Genomic DNA, 24981 nt, shown 5'->3' on the forward strand with positions numbered 1-24981 from the left:
GATTAAACATTCTCCCTTCTTCTACAAATTAGATGTTAATAAAAAAAAGTAATGCAATACTAGGAGGGACTAATTTGGAATTTCTTTCTTTACTATTTTACAAGAACATTTATAATACTTCACAAGTTTTTTTTTTTTTTTGACTGTGTACATGTTCTTTATTTGACACTCTTAAAGATAATTTTATATCTGTTAAACTTACTTTACTTACTTTAGACCATTTTTTAGTTGAGTTACATGTGGAAATAAACCCTGAATAAAATTCTAAACCATTTTATAGATATCATTTTGCCACTAACCAATGACATACTTTTAATGACTAGTTTTACTCATTCTTTCCCACTCTAGAATTTTTTTATTATATAATCCTGTGAAAGAAATCATCCATGACTCCACTTTTTTTTTTTACCAGAGCTTAAACCACAATAAAGCAAAAAAATATGCGGTCCCTTTCTATTTCTTGTTTTAAAAGAAATGCAGAAATTCATATCATTTGCTCCACAAAGAACTGCCACTGTTAAATTTTTTATATTCACTTTTAAAAAAAATTTTGATGCATTATATTTACACATGATCGTGGGATACATTGTAATACATTTGTACATGCACATAACATAATTTGGTCAGTTTCATTCCCAAGATCCTCCCCTATGTTCATTCTTTTTTTTTTTGTTTGTTTGTTTCTCTGTACATGGAGTAAAGGCATACCATTTGTGTAATCATAAATTTACATAGGGTAATGTTGTTTGATTCATTCTGTTATTTTTTCCCTTCCCCCACCCCCCACCCCTCTTTTCCCTCTATACAGTCCTTCCTTGCCACCCTCCTTAACCCTAACCCTAAACCTAACCCTAACATTAACCCCTCACACCCCCTATTATGTGTCATCATCCGCTTATCAGCGAGATCATTCATCCTTTGGGTTTTTGAGATTGGTTTATCTCACTTAGCATGATATTCTCCAGTTTCATCCATTTGATACTTCACAAATTTTATGTGTAAAATACAAAAATGTCTTCTGTTATCTTCATTTAAAATATGTCAGGTTCTAATTGGTTTTTTTATTCAAATTGAGTTTTAGGAAATTGTTCTATATTTTTACTAACTCTTTTTTCATATAGATGGTTTGTAAATATTTTTTCCCATTATGTAATTTTTAAAATATTACTCTAAGGATTGTTTGCTGTGCAGAACTTTTTAATTTAATGTATTCTGGCATGTCTATTTTTGTTTGTTTTTACTTGGGAGTTTAGTGTTGAATCCAAAAATTCCTTGCCAAAATTAATGTTCAGAAGGAACTTTTCCAGTTTTCTTCTGAGTTTTATAGATTCAGGTCTTATATTTAAATGTTTTATCCATTTCAAGTTGATTTTTGTATGTGGTGTAAGATAGGGGTCCAATTTCATTCTTTTGCATATTGGTATCCAATTTTTTCCAGCACCATTTATTGAAGAGGCAGTCCTTTCCCTGTTGTATGTTCTTGACACTTTCATTGAGATCAGTTGACTATATATATCTGACTGAATTTCTGGTTAGGAAAAAAATCCAGGCTTATTAAAAAATGGGTATGTGTCTTGAATAGACATTTTTCCAAAGAAGATATACAAATAGCCATCGGGTATGAAAGGTTCTTGACATCCCTCATCATCAAGGAAATGCAGATTAAAACCATAATGGGGATAACCTCATACCTGTTAGGAAAAACAAACAAAAAATGATGAGTAACATTAAGAGTATGGAGAAATAAGAACATTTCTATGCTGTTGGTGGTAATGTGGAATGGGCAACCATTATGAAAAACAGTGTGGAGATTCCTCGAAAAAAGTATCTTATCTTGGTCCATTGCCAATTGTTCAGGATTCAAGTCTTCTTTTGCATTTAACCAATTCTCTCGGGGTGAAATGGACTGGGGATTATTCATCTGTATAAACTAATCTCTGTCATATACTGCATCACTTTTATAACAAGAGCAGCCTGGACACGTTTACATATGTCCTCATTCTCCAGCTCTTTTCTTGATGATAGGTAAGTAATCTTCATATGGGCAGGGATAGGAAAATACATAGGTATTCCATTTCCCATCAGAAGTACTTAACTTCCACCTATGATAAAACACAGATATTTTATACGGTCGAGTTGTCATCACAGATATTTGTCCATATTGAATTCTTTATCCACTGATCACAAAGGCAAGCATGAGACTGCATTATTGGAAGGGGAAGAGGGAGAGGAGGAGTGACCTACTTTAAAGTTACTACAAACTTTTAAGTCACGTATGGTGGCCCATGCCTGTAATCCCAGTCTCTGGAGAGGCTAAGGCAGGAAGATCAAGAGTTCAAAGCCAGCCTCTGCAACTTAGCAAGGCCCTAAGCAATTTAGCAAAACCTTGTCTCTAAATAAAGTATTCAAAAAGGGTTGGGGATGTGTCTCAGTAGATCAGCACCCCTGGGTTCAATCCCAGTACCAAAAAAGAAAAAAATATATTTTAAAGTAAAATTTTCTTTATTTTTGTGCTTTTACCTTTTCTTCTTTCTCTTTCCTCTCTTTTTCCCCCTCCTCCTTCCCCTCCTCCACAGAGGACCTTTCCCATGCTAGGCAAGCATTCTACCACTGAGTTACACCCCAGCACCTGACGTAATTTTCATATTGAACTATATATATATGTATGTGTGTGTGTGTGTGTATGTGTACATATATATATTTATGTATACAGACAAATAAGCAGATCATAAATATATAGCACAATGAATTTTCAGTGAACACACCCATATAACCATAACACAGAACAAAAAACTAATAGTATGTTAGAAATTAGGGTATTTCTAACTGGGTACTGTTGCACACACCTGTAATCCCAGCTACTCCAGTGACTGAGAATTAGGGTATTTCTAGTACCACAGAATCTTATCATATTTACTTTTTAATTTAACATTGTTTGCTGGCAGATTTCTAGGAGCAGGACAATTTCTTCCTCAGCTAAGGAGAGCCACATAGGAAAATGTTTTCTTTGATTTTATTTTATTTATTTATTTATTTATTTTTGGCATGCTGGGGATCGAACCCAGGGCCTTGTGCTTGCAAGGCAAGCACTCCGCCTACTGAGCTATCTCTCCAGCCCCTCTTTGATTTTATTTTTACCATATAATCTAGTAGGAAATTACATTAAGGGTGGGTGTCTTTTGGCCGATTAGTGATACTGAAAGTATTGAATGTAAGCCCCAAAGTTGAATTTAAGCATTTTATACCATGCATATTTTTAATGTAGGAAAATAACATAATTGAAATAAAAATCATCATAGTGATCAAATAGTTATTAATTATCTTCTGTGTAGTAAGGGAAAAATAAATTCTACATCAAAAGGGTGTGTGTGTGTTTGTGCAGGTGCACGCGCAGTATTATGTAAGTATTGTTTATCCATTTTCTCACCAGTGCCTCAGCATGGGGGAACAGACTTGTTAACCATCATGATTTATAACAAGATGGAAACATCAGCAGCCTAAGAAAGAAAAATGGTGTCATGTTATAACAGGCTGTTAGTTTGTTTTCCACTGAATAACCTTTCTACTCCTTATACCTCTCACTTACTTTTCTTCCATACATTAGCTAGGAGTTCTGACACAACTAGATAATAGGGCAGAAATACTAAGCGTCATTGTTTCTTCCCGATTTTCATGGAATGCTTTCAGAGTTTCACCATTCAGTATTACAATTGCTAGAGTTTTTGATAAACTCCCTCTTTATCAGGTTAAGAACATTTCCTTCTTTTCTAGAGTATTTAAATGTTCTTGTGTTTTACTCATGATTAAGCATAGAATATTACCATTGCATCTTTAAGGATGAGCATGAGTTTTTATAGTGTGTGAATATATTAAATAGATTTCTTTTCCATTTTTGAATCATCTTTGAATTCCTGAATATAATTTTCTTGTTCAAAATGCAATATTATTTTAATTCATTGATAGAGTCTGATGGCTAATATATTATTTAAGATTTTAGCATCTATGTTGATAAATAGGTCTATAATTTTTTATATTCTCCTTGTCTGGTTTTATATTTGCTTGTCAAGTTATATGTTTTTATGTATTTGCTATGTCAAAGTCATATTCACTTTATAAAATTATTTCAGGAGTGTTAATTCTTGGCAAAATTTTCCATTATACCATTCGTGCCCATATGTCTTCCCATTTTGGGCAGGAGTTTGAAGAAATTATTTGAATTGTATTTTAGTTTTTTAAATTGTTTTGGTTTAGTTGGGTGCATTGGTGCATGCCTGTAATCCCAGTGATTGAGGAAGCTGAGGCAGGAAGATCACAAATTTGAGGCCAGCCTCAGCAATTTAGTGAGACCTTATCTCAAAATCAAAAGGACTAGGGATATAGCTCAGTTTTAAAGCATCCCTGGGTTCAATCCCCAGTACCAAAAAAAAATTGTTTTTTTATTTATGTTTTCTAACTTTAGGTTAATTTTAATAAATTATAATTTTGTCCACTTCATCTTAAGTCCATGAATGAAAATAAAAACAACAAAGATTGAGGATCCAGGAGTATGGAGTTATACCCATGCAAAATGCTGGTATTTTACTGTCAAGAGTTGCAAAGAGTGAAAGGTAGGCAAAGGAATGCAGCTTCTTTTGGAGATTGTAAGTCCATGGCTTAGTGTTATAAAAAATTTCAACTTAGTCTATTATAAATATGTTTCTTCAGATGGATCATCTGTCCTTAAATATTTTAAAGAATGTTATTTAGCAATAGACTTGCATAGGTTGAACACTTTTTTGCAATAAGTAACTGTTTTCAAAATGTGGTCTGTGGATCCTGGTGTTTCCAAGACACTTTAAAAAATCAGGACTATTCTTCTGGTAATACCAGGATATTATTTGTCTTTTTCACTGTGGTGACATTTTTACTAATAATATTAAAACAGTAATGGGAGAAGCTGCTGGTCCCTTAGTTAAATCAAGAGAGTGGCAATTAACTACACTACTAATCATTTTATTCTTTAGTGCTATACACATTCAGTTAAGAAATTGTTGAAACAACATTTATTGAAACAAATATTATAGATTTTGTTAAATCTTACTTCTTCGATATATGTCTTTTAGTTTTTTTGTTTTTTTTTTTTAATGGCAGGAACATATAAAGTACCTCTACAATATGCCAAAGGCTGATGAGTCTTGAGGAAAAGCCCTGTTCAGTTGTTTTAGTTGACAGCTGAACTACTGTGGCAACTTTCTGTTGTAAGTCATTTTTACTTGAAAGATTGACAAATGATATGTATTCCTACATGGATATTTCATAGTACTTTTACAAGTGATAAAATTTGAATTTTAAATGAAAATTAGGTTGGTTCAGCATCTGGAAATCCATAGATGTAATTCACCATATCAACAGACTTAAAGTCAGGAATCACATGATTATTGCAATAGATGCAGAAAAAGCATTTGATAAAATACAGCACCCCTTCATGCTCAAAACACTAGGAAAAGAGGGATAGTGGGAACATTCCTTAACATTGTAAAGGCCATCTATGCCAAGCCCATGGCCAATATCATTCTAAATGGTGAAAAACTGAAAGCGTTCCCCCTAAAAACTGGAACAAGCCAGGGATGTCCTCTTCCACCACTTCTATTCACCATTGTCCTCAAAACTCTAGTCAGAGCAATTAGACAAACCAAAGAAATTAAAGGGATACGAATAGGAAAAGAAGAACTCAAACTATCCCTATTTGCTGATGACATGATTATATATTTAGAGGAACCGGGAAATTCCACCAGAAATCTTTTAGAACTCATAAGTGAATTCAGTAAAGCAGCAGGATGTAAGATCAATGCTCATAAATCTAATGCATTTTTATACATAAGTGATGAATCTTTAGAAAGAGAAGTTAGAAAAACTACCCCATTCACAATAGCCTTGAAAAAAATAAAATACTTGGGAATCAATCTAATAAAAGAGGTGAAAGATCTCTACAATGAGAACTACAGAACACTAAAGAAAGAAATTTAAAAAACCTTAGAGGATGGAAAGATCTCCCATGTTCTTGGATAGGCAGAACTAATATTGTCAAAATGGCCATACTACCAAAAGTGCTATACAGATTCAGTGCAATTCCAGTTAAAATCCCAATGACATACTTCACAGAAATGGAGCAAGCAATTGTGAAATTCACCTGGAAGAATTAGCAACCCAGAATAGCTAAAGCAATCCTTAGCAGGAAGAGTGAAGCAGGGGGTATCGCAATACCAGAACTTCACCTACACTACAAAGCAATAGTAACAAAAACGGCATGGTATTGGTACCAAAACAGACAGGTAAATGAATGGTACAGAATAGAGGACATGGACACAAACCCAAATAAACGCAATTTTCTCATACTAGACAAAGGTGCCAAAAATATGCAATGGAGAAAAGATAGCCTCTTCCACAAATGGTGCTGGGAAAACTGGATATCCATATGCAGCAGAATGAAACTAAACCTCTATCTCTCACCCTGCACAAAACTCAACTCAAAATGGATTAAGGACCTTGGAATCAGACTAGAGACCCTGCATCTTATAGAAGAAAAAGTAGGTCCAAATCTTCAACATGTCGGCTTAGGATCAGACTTCCTTAACAGGACTCCCATAGCACAAGAAATAAAAGCAAGAAACAACAACTGGGATAGATTCAAACTAAAAAGCTTTCTCTCCACCAAGGAAACTATCAGCAATGTGAAGAGAGAGCCTACAGAGTGGTAGAAAATCTTTGCCACTCATACTTCAGATAGAGCACTAATTTCCACAATCTATAAAGAACTCAAAAAACTCTACACCAAGAATATAAATAATCCAATCAACAAATGGGCTAAGGAAATGAACAGACATTTCACAGAAGAAGATCTACGAGCAATCAACAGACAAATGAAAAAATGTTCAACTTCTCTAGTAATAAGAGAAATGCAAATCAAAACTACCCTCAGGTTCCATCTCACCCCAATTAGAATGGTGATTATCAAGAATACTAGCAACAATAGTTGTTGGCGAGGATGTGGGGAAAAAGGTACACTCATTCTTTGCTGGTGGGGTTGCAAATTAGTGCAGCCACTCTGGAAAGCACTGTGGAGATTCCTTAGAAAACTTGGAATGGAACCACCATTTGACCCAGCTATCCCACTCCTTGGCCTGTACCCAAAGGACTTAAAATCAGCATACTACAGTGATGCAGCCACATCAATGTTCATAGCTGCTCAATTCACAATAGCGAGATTGTGGAACCAGCTTAGATGCCCTTCAATTGATGACTGGATAAAGAAACTGTGGTATATATATACAATGGAATATTACTCAGCCATGAAGAATAATAAGATTATGGCATTTGCAGGCAAATGGGTGAAATTGGAGAATATCATGTTAAGTGAGACAAGCCAATCTCAAAAAACCAAAGGGTGGATGATCTCGCTGATAAGCGGATGATGACACATAATGGGGGGTGGGAGGGGGACAAGAATGCAAGAATGGAGGAAAGAGGGACTGTATAGAGGGAAAATAGGGGTGTGAGGGGTGGGAGGAAGGAAAAAACAACAGAATGAATCAAACACCATTACTCTATGTAAATGTATGATTACACAGATGGTATGTTTCTACTTCATGTACAGAGAAACAAGATGTATCCCATTTGTTTACAATACAAATAAATTAAAAAAGAAGAAAATTAATGTTTTGGGAATCTTGTATTTACCACTTTGACCTTGGCTATTGTCCAATAATTAAAGAACTTTTCTCAGGTTGGTGGTAATATTTACAAATGTGATTTTTTTTCTAATCTTCCCCATATTTTTTATTGGTGCATTGTAAGTGTATATAATGGGAAGTTTTGTTGTTACATATTCATAAATGTACACAATTTAACAATATAATCTGGCCAATATAATTTTCCAGTATTTTCTTCTTTCTCTTCCTTTCTTTCCCCTGGTCTCTTTTCTTTATTCCGAGGGTATCATGAGATTCACTGACCCTATATTCCTTTTCCTTTTTCCTCTCTAGCTTCCACATATGAGAGAAAGCATGTGACTCCAGACTTTGAGAGTTTGACTTATTTCACTTAACAAAATGTTCTCAAGTTCTATCCATTTTCCTGCAAATAACAAAATTTCATTCTTTTTTATTGCTTGGAGTCATTTGTATATACACCACATTTTCTTTATCCATTCATCCATTGACATTCCTAAACTGCTTCCATAGTTTGACTGTTGTGAATTGTTCTGCTATATACATGGGCATGCATGTATTGTTATATAGTATGCTGGTTTTAATTCTTTAGGATAAGTGCCAAGGAATGACATAGTTGGGCCATATGGTGATTCCATCCCTAGTCTTATGAGGATACTACATACTGATTTCCATAGTGGTTATACTAATTAACAATCCCACCAACAGTATAAAAGTGTTCCTTTTCCTCTCCAGCATTTATTATTGTTTGTATTCTCAATGGGTGCCATTCTAATTAGTGAGATGAAATCCAGTGTAGTTTTGAGTTTGCTTTCTCTAATTGCTAAGGATGTTCAACATTTTTTCATCTATTTGTTGGCCATTTGTATTTTTTTTTTTTTTTTGAGAAGTATCTTTAGTTCATTTGCCCACTTATTAATTGGGGTATTTAACTTTTTTTTAATGTGTGTTTTTTGAGTTCTTTGTATATTCTGAATCTTAATCCTCGGTCAGAAGAGTGGCTAGCAAAGATTTTTTTTCCATTTGGTACACTCTTGCTTCATATTCTTAATTGTTTCCTAGGTTTTGCAGAAGTCTTTAAATTTGCTGCCATTCTAGTTATTCCTTCTTGGTATTTCCTGAACTTTAGGGGTCCTATTGAGAAAGTCATTACCTGCACCTGTGTTAACCCTACATTTTCTTCCAGGATTTGCATGATCTAATTTCTAGGTCTTTGATCCATTTTAAGTTGACTTTTGTTCAGGGCAAGAGTCAAGAATCTAATCTCTTTCTTCTACATATGGATAACCTGTTTTTCCCAGTACCATTTGTTAAAAAGATTATCATTTTGTCAGTGTATTTTTTTGGCATCTTTGTCAAGGTTCATATGATTTTATCTGTGTGTTTTTGTCTCTGTGTCTTTTCTGTTTCAATGGCCATGTATCTGATTTTATTCCAGCACCATGCTCTTTTTGTAGTATAATTTGAAGTCAGGTATTATGACTCTAGTATTGCTTTTTTGGCTGTTCTGGGTTTTTTATTCTTCCAGATGAAATTTGGGATTGTTTTTTCTACTTCTGTGAAGAATGTCATTGGTATTTTGAAGGGGATTGTATTGAATGCATATATTACTTTTAGTAATATGACCGTTTTGACTATTAATTCTGCCTATCCATGAACATGGAAGGTTTTTCCATCCTTTTTTATCTTCATAAATTTTCTGCAGTGTTCTGTAGTTTTTATTGTATACATCCTTCATTACCTTGGTTAGATTTATTCCTAGGTATTTTATGAGGCTATTGTGAATGGGATTGTCTCCTAATTTCTTTCTCAACAGATTCATAATTGGTGTATTGGAAAGCTATTGATTTTCATGTGTTGATTTTGTAACCTGCTACTTTGCCTAATGTGTACATCTCTTGGATTGGATTTCTCTTCCACTCTTTTAAGTGTGAGACTTTCTAGGGCACAATATTCTCTTGCCAGAGTGTTCAGGGCTATCAGGTTTTTGTGAATTTTTCAATATATTTCCAAGTTGGGTTTATAGTATAGTTCTCTTGCTAATTCTTTGGTGATGATAACTGTATTTTGATACAGTGTATGTTGTGTCAGAGCTTGAGGAATTCTGCTTTTCTTGTAGGTCTCAAAAGAGTGGGGTTCATCTAGTAGATCTGGCAGTTATATTGAATATAGTAGGTTGTGTGGGGTTCACCTTCCATTGCTCTTCTTAACAGCTCTGTAATGCTCAAGTGGTATGAGGTTGATCTAGATTAAGACCCCTCCTAGTTGTGGTATTCATAGCTTTTGTATTAATTATGTTTTTGCTGTAGGAGTGGATGCCCATTAGTGGGACCTTAAAGACCCCTCTTAACCATTCCTTCTTGAGACCTGGTCATTATTCTGGGGTTTGTCTTTTCTATTGTTTGTATTAATTATTGCTGAAGTTTAAGTTTGGTTAATTTGTGTCTGGAGCAAGGTCTGGAGCAAGTCAAGTAGAGACTCAGCAGTGGTCTCTACCCAGTGAACTTACCGTATCCCAGTAGATTTCCAGCACCTTACTGAGAAGCAGTATTTGCAGTGATTGAATCCTGAGTCATGGAGCAACTGGAAATGCATCCTTCCTCTAATCTGCCATCTTAAATCTCATTTTTCTTCAGTATTATACTAATGGCATGTTTCAGTGTTTGAGAGATATATCCCAGTGCATACAGGAAATGAAATGCCAGAAAGTAACAGGAACATCAGGATTGGTAGGTAGGGAAGTACAGTATGAGGAAATATATATGCAAGCAAGATTAAGAAAATTAAATGGTTATTTGCAGATCACTTGGTTAAAGTATAGAACATGTGATAAAGAAGGTCAGGTTTTTCATGATAAAGACTATGACATAGGTAGGAAGAGCTCACCTCCAAGGATTGAGGTGGGGGCTATCTTAGAAAAATAACTTGTATCCAACTTGATGATCAGTACTGCAATAAGAGATGAGTCAAAAGATCTGGGAGGATTGTACACTAGGGTGCCTGAATTTCTTAGGCCTTTTCATTCTGTATGTTCTGTTGCAGTTGTATGAACATTAATATCAGTCTCACTGTTTGTTATCCTCATCTGTTGACTAAAAAGCCAGAGGTCCTGCAAATAGGTTCAAGTATGTCTGAGCATTGTGTGGCATCTCAAATGTGTTCAGTAATAAGTTCATTTTTATATTGTATTGTTTTCCAAGATTACCTTGTTTTTGCTACTTCTCTATTTTCTTCAATAGTTCTTTTGTTCCTGATTAAACTCATCATATCATTGAAACCATGTGGCATATGCTATCTAAACTTTGTTAAATCCTGTATATCTTATGTAGTTCCCTCTCTTCCTTAGACTAATACTATTGTCTAAGGTGCTGAGTAGGGGATGGATTTGAGTTTGCAGTCCACAAACATGCTGTTCAAAGACTGCCATTTTGTTAATAGGTTGGATTACCGTGCTTGACTTCTTCTTTCAGCATAAATTCTCTGACAGAGCTATTTCAGTCCTCATAGAAGTAGATCACTATTGGATAGCATCCAATTCTTCTTTCTTGCTTAAATATATATAAAGACAGCTCTATGCCTTTTTCAGTAGTCTTCTCTTGTCTTCTGCCAAAGGTTTCCTGTTTGTTTCATCTCAGTAATTGGCCATTTGGTATTGGAAAGTTAATGCCTAGTAATTAACAATTAATATTACCATATCTTGTTCATTTGACTGCAGTAAACATTTGTAGTGGGTCTTTTTTGGTTCCAGGTATCATGTTTGATAGAATATTGAATGAACAGGTCATGTCACTTTTTAGGAACTCACAACTGAATTGATAAGACAGGCATACAGAGGGAAATATGATACAGCGTGACTAGTGCTACTATTGACGTGTGTGCAAAGTGTTCTGGGAACAGAGGAAAGAGTAAATTGGATTTTCCTGGGAAGCAATTGCAAAAGAACAGTTTGACCTCAGTCTTAAAGGATGAGAACTGTTGATTAACAGAAATTCAGGGGAAAGGAAAATGATAAGAAGAGAGACCAACAAACTTGAAGATAAAAAAAGCAGAAAAGGTTATTTTTTGGGAATTATGCAAAGATTTACATGTTAAATATTCTTGGAGGTGCACCAAGTCTCAAGAATCAGACGTTAAAGGCTGCAGTGGGGTTTTTAAAATTTTTGTTTTCCAAAGAAGAAATGCTAAATGCCAAATTATCTTTATTCTCTTTAGAAAATATTATAATGTTATTATATGAAGAGGTAATAAAAAATCATGCAATCACAAAAGCAGGAAAAAAGTGGGGTTTTCAAGATGGCGGACTAGAGGGCAGCTGCATTTCATGTTGCTCCAGGATGCAGGATTCAAAAGAGGAGATAGTGAGAGACTTGGGACCAACTCAAAGCCGCCGGGTGAGCCTCTCCCATTGGGGAGGCGTCCCGGATGGGGTGGTAGCCCCGGAACGCAGGGAACTTTGTGAAGTAGAGTTGCCCGGCGAGACACCCCTCCCCCTGCTGGAGCGGTAAACACGGACAACTGGGATCATCATAGAGGAGGTGGCTCAGCACAACGCTTGGACTTGGAGTGACCACTGGGGCTCTAGGCGGCTGCCTGAGGAGGAGCTGCATGGCAAGCTGTTTGGACTCAGAACGACCGCTTCTGAACACCAGGGGGTTGCCCGGAGGAAGAGGAGGAGCGCGGCGGGTCGCTTGGTCTAGTAGTGACTGCATCAGAGCCACAGGAGGTTGCCAGAGGAGGAGGCGAGTGGTGAGTTGATTGGACTCAAAGCGACCGCTCCTGAACACTGGTGGCCTGCCTGGAGGAGGAGCGTGGTGGGTCACTTGGTCTCCAAGCGACCGCTCCTGAACACCTGGGGGGCTACCCCGAGGAGGAGGAGGAAAAGGGCGGGTCACTTGGACTCGGAGTGACTGCCTAGGGCTACGGGCGGTTGGCGGGAGGAGGAGACGCGAAGTGAGTTGCTTGGACTCCTAGTGACTGCGTCGGAACACTGGGCGGCTGTCCGGAGGAAGAGGTGTGTGGCGGGTCTCTGGGTCTCGGAGCTATTGTACGGGGCTCCAAGTGGCGACTCAGAGGAAGGGCCGCATAGCCAGGCGATTAGGTGCAGAGCAGGGTCCCAGGACTGGCTTCTTGCTGGAAGAGCCACACAGAGACACGCCTAGGGGCAGAGCGAAGTTTCCAGGACTGCGGGTAGATTCTCTGAGGAGAGGCAGCCTAAGGAGACTCGCCTATGAAGGGTGAGGCTCCCAGGCCCAGGAGGTAGGTCCGGCCCCTGGGAACGTTGCAGAGGAAGGCAGCCCAGCCCAGGTGGTAGTTGTAGATTGAGGGGAACCTCTAGGAGGGGAACTGACCAGCGAGACCTCCCACCAGGTGAGTCTTCCCTGCCGGGTGAGGTTTTCCCACAGGGACGGTAAAACCAGAGACACAGGCACAAACAGGCCTTGCCTCAGCCCGCAGCCTAGTTCCCCATTGGATGACCATTGGTCAACAAGTGGAGGCACCTCTGCCCACTAGCAGGGAATATATCCCACCTGAGGGTCACCACCCCTAGAGAGGCAGCTTCTTTGTGGAGCTCTGCATTATCAACTTCCTCCAAGACTTCAGGCTACTGAAGGATAAGAGGGGATATACTAGCAATCTTCAGGGACATTATAAGTTGATAGAGGAAATCTGCAATATCTTAATGACCCACTGATTCCTGAACAGTATGAGAAAACAAGGGAAGAAAATGCCCCAAACAAATCTAGATGTTACATCAATAAAATCCAACGACAGCATGGCAGAAGAAATGACAGAAAGGGAGTTCAGAATGTACATAATTAAAATGATCAGGGAAGCAAACGATGAGATGAAAGAGCAAATGCAGGCATTGAATGATCGCACCAATCGACAGTTAACAGAACAAATACAGGAAGCAAAAGATCATTTCAATAAAGAGTTAGAGATATTGAAAAAAAACCAAACAGAAATCCTTGAAATGAAGGAAACAATAAACCAAATTAAGAACTCCATAGAAAGCATAACCAATAGGATAGAACACCTGGAAGACAGAACCTCAGATATTGAAGACAAAATATTTAACCTTGAAAACAAAGTTGAACAAACAGAGAAGATGGTAAGAAATCATGAACAGAATCTCCAAGAACTATGGGATACCATGAAAAGACCAAATTTGAGAATTATTGGGATTGAGGAAGGCTTAGAGAAACAAACCAAAGGAATGAACAATCGATTCAATGAAATAATATCAGAAAATTTCCCAAATCTGAAGAATGAAATGGAAAATCAAGTTCAAGAGGCTTATAGGACTCCAATATACAAAATTACAACAGACCCACACCAAGGCACATTATAATGAAAATACCTAACATACAAAGTAAAGACAGAATTTTAAAGGCTGTGAGAGAAAAGAACCAAATTACATTCAGGGGGAAACCAGTATGGATATCAGCAGATTTTTCAATCCAGACCCTAAAAGCTAGAAGGGCTTGGAACAACATTTTGCAAGCTCTGAAAGAAAATGGATGCCAACCAAGAATCTTATACCCAGCAAAACTTACCTTCAAATTTGACGATGAAATAAAATCATTCCATGATAAACAAAAGGAAAAAAGTAAGAAGATTATATACACATGTTAGGAGAATTAATTGGTAAAATTTTTATGACTTTATAATTTTGAATTTGTAATATATTTATAGCTTTTTAAACATTTTAAGATAATTTTAGATTCAAGTATTAATTGTAAACTATAGATTTATAGACAGTTCCTGTATACCTTTAATTTTTTTCTTTATTTGAATTGCCCCAGTTACATGCATTTACTTGCATGTGTATTTCATTCTCTGTAATGTATTGATAAATGTTACCTTTGTCACAATCAGATATGGAACAGTTGTATCACAAGGATCCCTCCTGCTGCTTTTTTGGCATAGTAAGGAGCTTAGATTGTATTCAGCATGTAGTCATTAGATCACCTTTAACAGAATCACCTAGTGTGCTTGTTATATATGCATATTTCTGAGTCTTACCTTAGAAACATTGAATTAGAATCTCTTGGATTGTGTCCCAGTCACTTGCATTTAAATAAACTCACCAGGAGCTTCTTGTACTCTTATCTTTGAGGTAGTGACATTGACCTGAGATCTCAGTGAAGAGAAAGGAACTCATAATACAAGGACCTGGGACAAGTAGGTCTTAAATAGAGCTGCCTACTTGGTATATAATGCAACCCATATCTGTAAAGCCACATTAAAAAAGCAAAAAGAAGCAGGTGAAATTAATTTTATAATTTATTTTGCTAGTATATGAAATGTTATCATTTCAAAATGTATTTAATATAAAAATTATTGTGCTATTTTGCATTCTTTTTCTTCAGAATCCAGTGTATGTTTTATGCTTACTATACATTCTTATTTAAGATTAACTATATTTCAGGCATTCAGTATCTACATCTGGCTAGTGGTCACCTATAGATTTGTATAAATCTGTACTGGATGACTAGCCAGTTCAAAAACCCTGAAAGAGATTCATGCAGAGATGTGCATTTGGCATTTGGTAGTGGACCATATTGATCTATATCTTTGGAACAATATCAAAACTAGAAATACAGATTTAAAAATCATTGACATGGCTGGGTCTGGTTGTATACGCAATCAAAAAATATAGATTTAAAAATCATTGACATGGCTGGGTCTGCCTGTAATCCCAGCAGCTCAGGAGGCTGAGGCAGGAGGAGTTCAAAGCCAGCCTCAGCAACTTAGCGAGTCTCTAAGCAACTCAGCGAGTCTCTAAGCAACTCAGCAAGACCCTGTCTCTAAATAAAATATAAAAAGGACTGTGGATGTGGCGCAGTGGTTAAGTACTCCTGGTTTCAATCCCTGGTATCACCGCCCCCCGCCCCCCCAAAAAAAAACATTGATATGGAAGAGGTGTCAGACAGAGTATAGTTTTCAGTAAAGATATAATGGAATCACGTATAGGTTTTTTTTTTTCCTCTTTTTCCTTATACATAGTTGTACATAAGAGAGCATGGAAGAATCTCAGGGGCCAGGTATCTTGATGTTGGGGGAGCTAGGCAGATATGAAGTTTTTCATAGTGAATTCTGACATGATAGATCACTCCTTTCAGTCTCCTTTCTGGCTGAGAACCACTGGTTAAAAGGGAACTGAGGATAAAAGAGGCTAAGAAGGATAAAAGAAAAATAAAGGAGGAATGCTTAAGAAGTTAAGTAAAGGGAAAAGGTGCTTTAACGATGGCAGGAGAAGAGGGCAGGATATTTGCAGGTTAAAATTTTTGATAAACATTGAGATTGTAATTTAAATAGAGAGGTCAACTGGGCTAATATGGGTTCTGAAGTTGGGTCAATGAAGAAAGAACTGCAGCTTAGCTGCTGGAAGATCAAAGCTAAATTGACTACAAGAGGGACTTGTTGTGCCCTCCCAGCCAGAGATTCTTAAATTCTTTAAACTTGGTTATGGGTTATGTTCCTTCACAGTCCTGGTAGCTATTGTATTTTAATTAACTATGTATATCACTTCCATCTTTGTCCTAACCACACTATAGATTTACTTATGGAGGTTTTTGTTGTTTGTTTTTAAAGTGCTTATTTCTACCCACTTTCCTATCTCAAAATAAATCAAAATTTCTAGGAGTAGGATCTAGATATCACTAGTTTTTAAAGTTTCTGAAGAGATTCTGGTGTTCTAGGGTACTTATACATAGTATAGTGAACACCTCTAAGGCACAAGGTTTAATCATCTTTATTTTTCCTGAGTTTGACTCATTGTCCAGCATATAGTCAGCTTTCAGTAAATGTATGAAGAAAAATGAAAGGGTAAACAAATGAGGAAATTTGACCAGCGAAATAGTTGGACCCTGATGGGTAGCCTCATAAATTAACAATGCTACCTACCTATTGCCTTGAATAATTACCAGGTAAGTTATTAAATATACTACACCTATTTTGAAATTCTTATATAGTAGTGTGCAACTATTAACTCAGTTGGTCTAAATGAAAGTACTGATATAAGATTTCAGGTATAAAACTAGATCAAAAATGGTGGAGATATTCTGAATCTTATTGTTTGACTTTATACATCACCAGATGTATTAAACTCTTCCACTGAGTACAATATAAAGGAGAAGTTATTAAGGATAAAGGATTTTTTACCATCAGTTTAAATTTAGTACTTCCAGTTTTCACAGAATTAACTAAATATTTTTATATTTGAATTCAATGATGTAGCTATTCAAAACACCTTGTTTATTAGAATATTTATAGTTCTTTGTCATGACTCTTAAAACAACTAAAGCAACATATTGAAGGGACTCTTCAACAGTTGCTTTTCACTACTTTAAGTGAGAGGTGAATGGAAAGCAACATGCATGACGAATATCTGTCATCATCATTATAATTAAATGGCATTTGTAATCTCAGACATAGTTTATAGAGTATTCCTAGCCTAAGACCTGGTAACTGGTAGGTATCTCTTTCATCTTACCAAACCTGGTGCTGGAGTTGCCCCCAAAGTGGTTGCAGAACCAGGTGTGGTGATCCCAGTGACTTGAGAGGTTGAGGCAAGTTTGAGGCCAGTCCCAGCAACTTAGACACTGTCTCAAAATAAAAAATAAAAAGCGCTGGGTATATACCTCTGTGGTAAAGTATCCCTGGTTCAATCCACAGCACCAAAACAAAATAAAACAAAACAAAAAAATGTGGTGGCAGAGAAGTTCTCCAAGGGATGAGTATCCAGAGATAGGGCCAGTTGAGATTCTAAAGAAAAACACTGAACTCCAGGGTGATAGGTCTAAGATATTTTTAAGAGAACTTATTAACTACTGTAGCTTGTCCTCACAATGGACAATGGCAGAAAAGGGATAGTTTACCTAGGTATGTCCACAACAAGGGGTCAAAGTATGGAGTTTATTTTAGGGTTTAAGGAATTTTTACTCAGAGCCAGTTTCTTTCAGTATGTTTCAACACCTTTATCAGTGCTTGGAAGTATTCAGAGCCCTTGCTTAGGTTCAAGCCTACTGGGAAAAACCTGTTACAAAACAATCAAGGTGCTCAGTGAGTTTTTGTTCAGGACACAGAAAGTGAAAGAAACTGGGGGACTCTACAGCCCTTCAATAAGTGATAGTTGTTTTTATTGTACTTGTACTTGTATTGTACTTGTAACCATTGCTGTATTATTCAAAGATCAAGTTGATGTGACACAGTTTAACATTCTAAAACTGTTTTAATGTTCCTACAGATGAAAAAAAGTGACGAATTGATAACTAAAAATCATAATCAAGAAGAAATAAGTATTCTTCGTTGTTGGAAATGTAGAAAATGTATAGCAAATTCTGGTTGCTTCATGAATTATCTTGAAAATCAAGAGATTAAGGTGAGTATTGCTGACTTTGGTCTTTGAACATTTTTCTAGTATAGGAATGTTGTGAGCATAGCATGAAACATATTCTTACCTCTCCATACTTGACTTAACTTTTACCTGTTTTTTTCTGGCCCAGTGAAAGCATTCCAGAGTCTTATTCAAAGGCGGGCTAGGTTGTGGCTCAGTGGTATAGTGTTTGCCTAGCATGTGTAAGGGACAGGGTTCAATTCTCAGCACCACATTAAAAAAAAATAAAATAAAATAAAGGTATTGTGTCCACCTATAACTAATAAAAATATTTTTAAAAAGGCAAAAGACATCCTTTATATTCCATAGTTACAAATAGTTTTAGCATTAGCTACTAATGTTACATGCCCTTGAAATTCCTTGACCTTCTCTTAGAGTAATAGAGGCAATACTAAATAGGTGCAAACTAGGAAGTAATTTGTGGAGTTTATGGGGAATTCTAAATTCAAAAGAGCATGACTGTTATCACCTATCATATTTTCTTGCCTGCTTTAAGGAGACACACACTCAATTTTTTTGTCTTCTTATTGTTTGTTTTGTTTTTTTGTCTTAGCCATACTTGAACATGATTATTTCTTCTCTACTTTAACAGATTAACCAACCTGAACTCTGAGAAGAATAGATAACTGACCACATAGTTACTGTATGCCACATGCTTTTTAAAAACAGAACATTTTTTCATTGGACTAAAAACCCCCAAATTTTCATCCTATGTTAACTTATCTCTTTGGTGCTGTGACAAAATACCTAAGAAAATCATCTTAAAAGAGGAAAGATTTATTTGGGCTCATGATTTTAGAGGTTTTAGACCTTGGTTACCTATCTCCATTGCTTAGGGCCTGAAGCAAGGCATAACATCATGGTGGAAGAATATCGTGGAAAAAAGCTGCTCACCTCATGGTAGTTGGGAAACAAAGAGGGAGAGAGAGGAAAGGCCAGGGACAAGATATATTCTTCAAAGGCATACCCTCAGGGAGTACTTCCACCAACTTGGCTCCACTTCCTAATAACCCATTTAGCAATTAACTTATTAATAGGTTGATCCACTGATTATGTTAGCACTCTTACAATCCAATCATTTCCAAATAGCACTGCCTCTGAACATTGCTGTATTGGGGATGAAGCCTTCAAGACATGAAGCTGGGTTGGGGTTGTGACTCAGTGGTAGAGCGCTTGCCTAGCATGTGTGGGGCACTGTGTTCGATTTTCAGCACCACATAAAAATAAATAAATAAATGTCCATTGACAACTAAAAAAATATTAAAAAAGAAAAAGACATGAAGCTGTGGGGGCTACTTCATATCCAAACCATAACACATGCTGGGATTATTTTTATTGGTTATAATTTACATAGAGCAAAAAATTGTACACAACTTGCTGAATTTTATCAGTCTGATATGAATCAGATCAAGATATAAGCATTTCCATAACCCCATAAATTTGTCTTGCCCTTTTCCAGGCAATACTCCCTCTTACAAGATAGCTATTATGCTTATATCTAACACCGTAGACTTGTTTTGCCTATTCTTGCCCTTCATTCAAATAGAATAATATAGTATGCGTTCTTTGTGTCTGACTTATTTTCAACATAATGTTCCAGAGATTCATTTATGTGTCCAGTGTATCAGTAATTTGCTGAGTAGTCTACCATTTATGAATATATCACAATTAACATTTTTTCTGCCAATGGCCATTTGTGCTCATTCCAGTTTTAGATTATATGGACTTATTCCAGTTTTAGGCTCTAAAATTCTCACAGATGTCTTTCTGTGGTTATATTTTGTTATTTCTTTTTGATACGTATATGAATACATCACAGTGTAGATGTATTATTTGTTTTAGAAATTGATAATAGCTTTCCAGAGTGAACACTCATTCCAATAGCAGTGTATGAGAATTCCAGTTGCTTTATATCCTTGTCAACACTTGGTATTTTCAGTCTTTATAAGTTTAGCCATTCTGATAAGAGGAATAGTGGCATACAACTATAGTTTTAATTTGCATTTCCCTGATTACTAATGAGGTACTTCTAATGTGCTCATTGGTTAGGCACTGTTTTATATGCTGTACTTATATATAATTTATTCCCTGTAGTAGCTCTTAGAGGAAGATAATCTATCATTTCTACATGACAGATAAGGAAACTGAGGCACAGAAAGCTAGATAATTTGCCCAGATCACACTGCTACTAGGTAATGCGTCTGCAATGGGACTGGGCATTGAGGCTTAAGGTCCAGTCCCCTTAACCTCAACACAATTTTTGTTGCCTTTGGCCTTCCATAAGTATATCATGGAATTTCATATCCTCTCCATAGAGTGGCTGGTCCTATTTACTTGAAGAATTCTTATTCATTCATTAAACAAGTATTTAATGAGCAATAGCAGTTCAAGCACTGCTTTAGGATGGGTAGTAAAAGAGGGTAATACAGAATAAAAAACATACTCCAGTCCTGTAGGAGCTTTTCACTTTAGCAGAAAATAGGCCAACCTAGTATAACCTAATTTGTTGAGTACTATAGCAGGAATGCAAACAAACTTTGCTTGAACTAGTTACAGAATACATCCCAAAAGATGAAATATGTGAACACACACATACACACTTACATACACACATAGGCAAATTCATGTGCATATGTTTTATAGCTTTTAAAATTTAATTCATAAGATTAAAAATTTAATTTGTAAAATTTAATTTGATAAAATCTATCCATTGTAGAAATATAATTCAATGATTTTTACTTGTGCAACTATCACAACAATACATTTTAGAAACATTTTCATTACCCTAAAAAATTTCCTTAGTACCCATTTGTTCTGTTCTTGTCCCTAGACAACCACGGTTTTGATGTCTTTATAGATTTGTACATACAATTTTATATTATAAAATGTATGTAAACTATTTAAACTATCTTATGAAAGTATTTATACAAATTATAATCTGAACTTATAAATAAAAATATATAGTGATATATATATATATAGAATAAAATGTATATAAAAACAAAGTCAAAGTAGTAATTCATTGTCGTGGTTGAGTCTGGAGAAGCAATAGTATATAATCAGAGAAGGACTAAGGTGGCCTTCTAAAATAATGTTGATTTTCTTTTCCTAATTTTTTTTTGTGGTGCTGGCAGTTGAACCGAGTACCTTAATGCATGCCAGGCTACATCTAGAGTCCCTGTGTTGTATTTCTTAATCAGGGTAGTGGGTATGTTGGTGTTTGCTTTCCCTTAAGTCCTTCTTTAAATTATAAAAATGTGTTTTACATTTTATAAGCATATATATTATAAAAATATGAAAGATAAACATAAAAAGATGTATTCTAATTATAGGAAATTATAGAATGAATTTTTGCAATCTAAAAGTAAGTTTGCCAGAAGTTATACTGAAAAGATACTGAATTAGTGACCTAAATATTTACATTTATTATCTACTAACCTATACAATTAAATACATAAAATAAGGGTTTTATTTCTGAATTTTCTATAAATGAAATCACACTGTGGGTAGATGTTCTTCTGGAACTTACTATTAACTCAGTATCACCATGTTGAAGTGTGACTTTAGTTTATTTTCACATTTGTATAGTATTCCAGGATATTATATAGGTTACTTTATAATTCATTCTACTATTGGTAGACATTTGAGTTACATCTAGTTGTTTTGTGCTTAAAACCAGTGCTACTCTGAGCTTTCTAGTACATACCATGGCACACATGGCAGGACTATATTACTAGAAGTGGAGTTGTGGCATCATAGGCCATGTGCATGTTGAGCTTTATCAGGTCATATGTGGAAATTGAGCTATAAAGGTATCTGGGACATTTGAGCTTTAACTTTCCAACCCCTAGCATGCAGTAAGGCATGAGACAGGGGATTTAGAATGGAATTTTGGGTAATCTACAATGTTACAATGTCCATAGAGATAAAAGGGGACTTCTACTCTGTCTTTAGGCCTGAGTTATACGAAGTGTGAGCCAGAAGCAAAAGCAAAAGCAAAATCACAGCAAAATTCCTAAAAAATTTAAAAATAAAATGATAGAAATTATCTCCATTTGTTCCATCAGTGATGGTGCCCTCAGTTTTAGTTTTGTTATAGTTCAGACTTGTCAAGTTAACGTGGCCTGTAAAACATTCAAATATGTTAGAAATATGAAATAAGAGTAGATTTGGGAGTCTTTAGCATGTAAGTCGTGAGGGAAGCTGTGAAAGTAGATGAGATCACCAAGCCAGTATGTAAATGGACTGAGAGAGAAGGCCTAGGAACATTTCTAGGATAGACAGAAAAATAGAACATCACAAAGAAGGAATAGAGCAGTGAACAAAAGACAGAATGAAGTTTCATGGAAGTCAAGGGATGAACATCTTCCAGAAACAAGGATTGGTTATTAGTGTTGAATGTTATTGGGAGATCTAGAAGATGATACACTGCCTTCAGTGTGGACTCTAGAGGATGCTCGTCTGTGAAATGTTCCCCCTACGTTAATGCAGAGGTGGCATACAAACTGTATAACCATGCAAAAAGACCATGAATGAGAGTTAAAAGTGGGCATTGGTTTTAGAAAAAGAGATCACTCATCAAAGCTTATTGTAGTTGTAAGAATTGTAGGGACAAGAACCAGATTCCAGTGGGATGAGGAAACTAAGAACTGAGGAATAGTCCAACACTTACTGTAAAGCACTATAATTATTGGGTTATGACTCTTGAAATGATTTACTTCACCAGGCTATGAAGTGCTTCATCCTTATAATAACCATTGCTATTGCATTGGTTGCCATGAATATAATCAAAGAATATTGAATTGATTATGAAATTATATACCTCCTTTACTGTTTTTTAGGTAATTTGCTCATTTTCTCTTTGACTTTATTATTCTGGTAGTATTTTTTTCTTCATTGGCTATGATCTCAAAGTAAATTTTTTTTTTTTTTTTTTGGGCGCTGGATCGAACCCAGGGCCTCGTGCTTACAAGGGCAAGCACTCTACCGACTGAACTATCTCCCCAGCCCCTCAAAGAAAATATTTTATTACTATTACATTTTTAATATTCTGTGTTTATCAGTTTCATAGTTAGTCTTATGACATGCTGTGGACTGATTTGTATGCCCCTACAAATGCATATGTTGAAGCAGCAGTACAGTTGTATTTGGAGATAGGGTTTTTAGAAGGTAATTAAGGTTAAATGAGTCATAAAGATAAGGCTATAATCCAATAATACTGTGGCCTTATAAGAAGTAGAGTGAGATCATGTGAGGACATAATGAGAAAGTAGCTATCTATAAGATACAAAGAACCTGAATATGCCAGTGCTCTGATTGCAGAGTTAGCCTCTAGAACAGTAAAAAAATAAATTTCTACTGTTCAAGTTCTTCAGTCTATGGAATTTTATTTTGGCAGCCTGAGCAAACTACACCACCACCATGTGTTCCATTATAGGCACAGAAAATTCAGAGAGAGCAAAAGAGAAATTATCTGTCCTTGTCTTTTCAGTTTACATATAGTTTAATATTATTATATTAACATAGAGTCACACTATTCGTGTAATCATACATGTACATAGGGTAAGGATGTTTGTCTCATTCCACCATCTTTCCTTCCCCCTCCCCTCCCCTCCCCTCATTTCTCTCTACACAATCCAACATTCCTCCATTCTTCACTTACCTCCCCCCCACCCCCCACCCCCTGTTATGTATCAGCATCCACCTATCAGAGAAAACATTTGGTCTTTGTTTTTTGGGGATTGACTTATTTACTCATAAGTGAGGATTGGTTTCTTTCTTTCCTAAATTCATTCTGAGCTTTTGATTTAAAAAAATTTTTACCCTTGAAGTAACTTCTTGAAGAACAAATAGAAAAATCAGGTAGTTCAATAGAATTTTAGTTTCTTTACACTTTAAAGATTTAATTAAAAATAATTAATTAACACCACCAGACACAGTGATACATGCTTTTAATCCCAGCAACTCAGAAAGGCCGAGGTAAAAAAAAATTGCAAATTTAAGGCTAGTCTGGGCAACTTAGTGAGACCCTGTCTAAAAAAGGCCTAGGATGTGGCTCAGTAGTAAAGCACCCTGAGTTTAATCCCTCAATACCAAAAAAAAAAATTGCTAAACTGAATGACATTCTTGTTATATAATATTTTCCCTGTGGTATATGTAGCTGCAGTAGTTAAATAATATAGTTGGCTCACTTTTAATGAATTAGCTAAGGAAATATTATTGTTTTCTTGGAAATTCCAAGTGTTAAATATCTTTTAAAATGTTATTGTTTTAATCAACTTTTTCATCACTGTGACCAAATACACCTTATATTCCTATAAGGAACAACTTAAGGAGGAAGGAAAGTTTATTTTCGCTCATGGTTTGAAAGGTTCAGTTCGTGATCAGCTGACTTCATAGCTCTGGGCCTGAGGTGAGGCAGGACATCATGGAAGAAGGGCATGGTAGAAAAAGGCAGCTCAGGATACAGCAATCAGGAAGCAGAGAGAGCTCTTCTCACTAGAGACAAAGCATAAACCCCAAAGTCACGCCACCGGTGACCTACTTCCTCCCAGGCACACCCTACCTACAGTTACCATCCAGTTAATCCATCGTGGATTGATGTACTTAATTACAGTTCTCATAATCTGAAAACTTCACCTCTGAACCTTCTTGCTTTGTGTCACATGAGCTTTTAAGCCATAAGTTATTATTGTTTCAACCTTTTAACCTGTCTCATTTAAAATCTTGAAGATCACATAATGATAAAAAACAAAGCATCAAATTTATATTTTTAAAATTAACTAATATTCTGATTTTACTCAGCAACTGAAGATATTCCCTACCCTTAAAGAAAAAGTAATATAGTTATACATTAGCACCCCCTGCTGCTTG

At 35.9% G+C, this 24981-nt stretch overlaps 1 protein-coding gene across 2 annotated transcripts in view; it reads left to right on the forward strand.

Annotated features, from left to right (window-relative positions):
• Rnf180 (ring finger protein 180) overlaps positions 1–24981 on the forward strand; it is a 279148-nt gene that overhangs the window by 20390 nt on the left and 233777 nt on the right. For both annotated transcript variants that reach the window (XM_047554697.1, XM_047554698.1), the window contains exon 2: positions 17959–18093. In XM_047554697.1, coding sequence (XP_047410653.1) covers positions 17959–18093 — 135 coding nt within the window. The remainder of the gene's footprint in view (positions 1–17958; positions 18094–24981) is intronic.

Source organism: Sciurus carolinensis, chromosome 6 (assembly GCF_902686445.1).
Source record: "Sciurus carolinensis chromosome 6, mSciCar1.2, whole genome shotgun sequence".
NCBI lineage: Eukaryota > Metazoa > Chordata > Mammalia > Rodentia > Sciuridae > Sciurus > Sciurus carolinensis.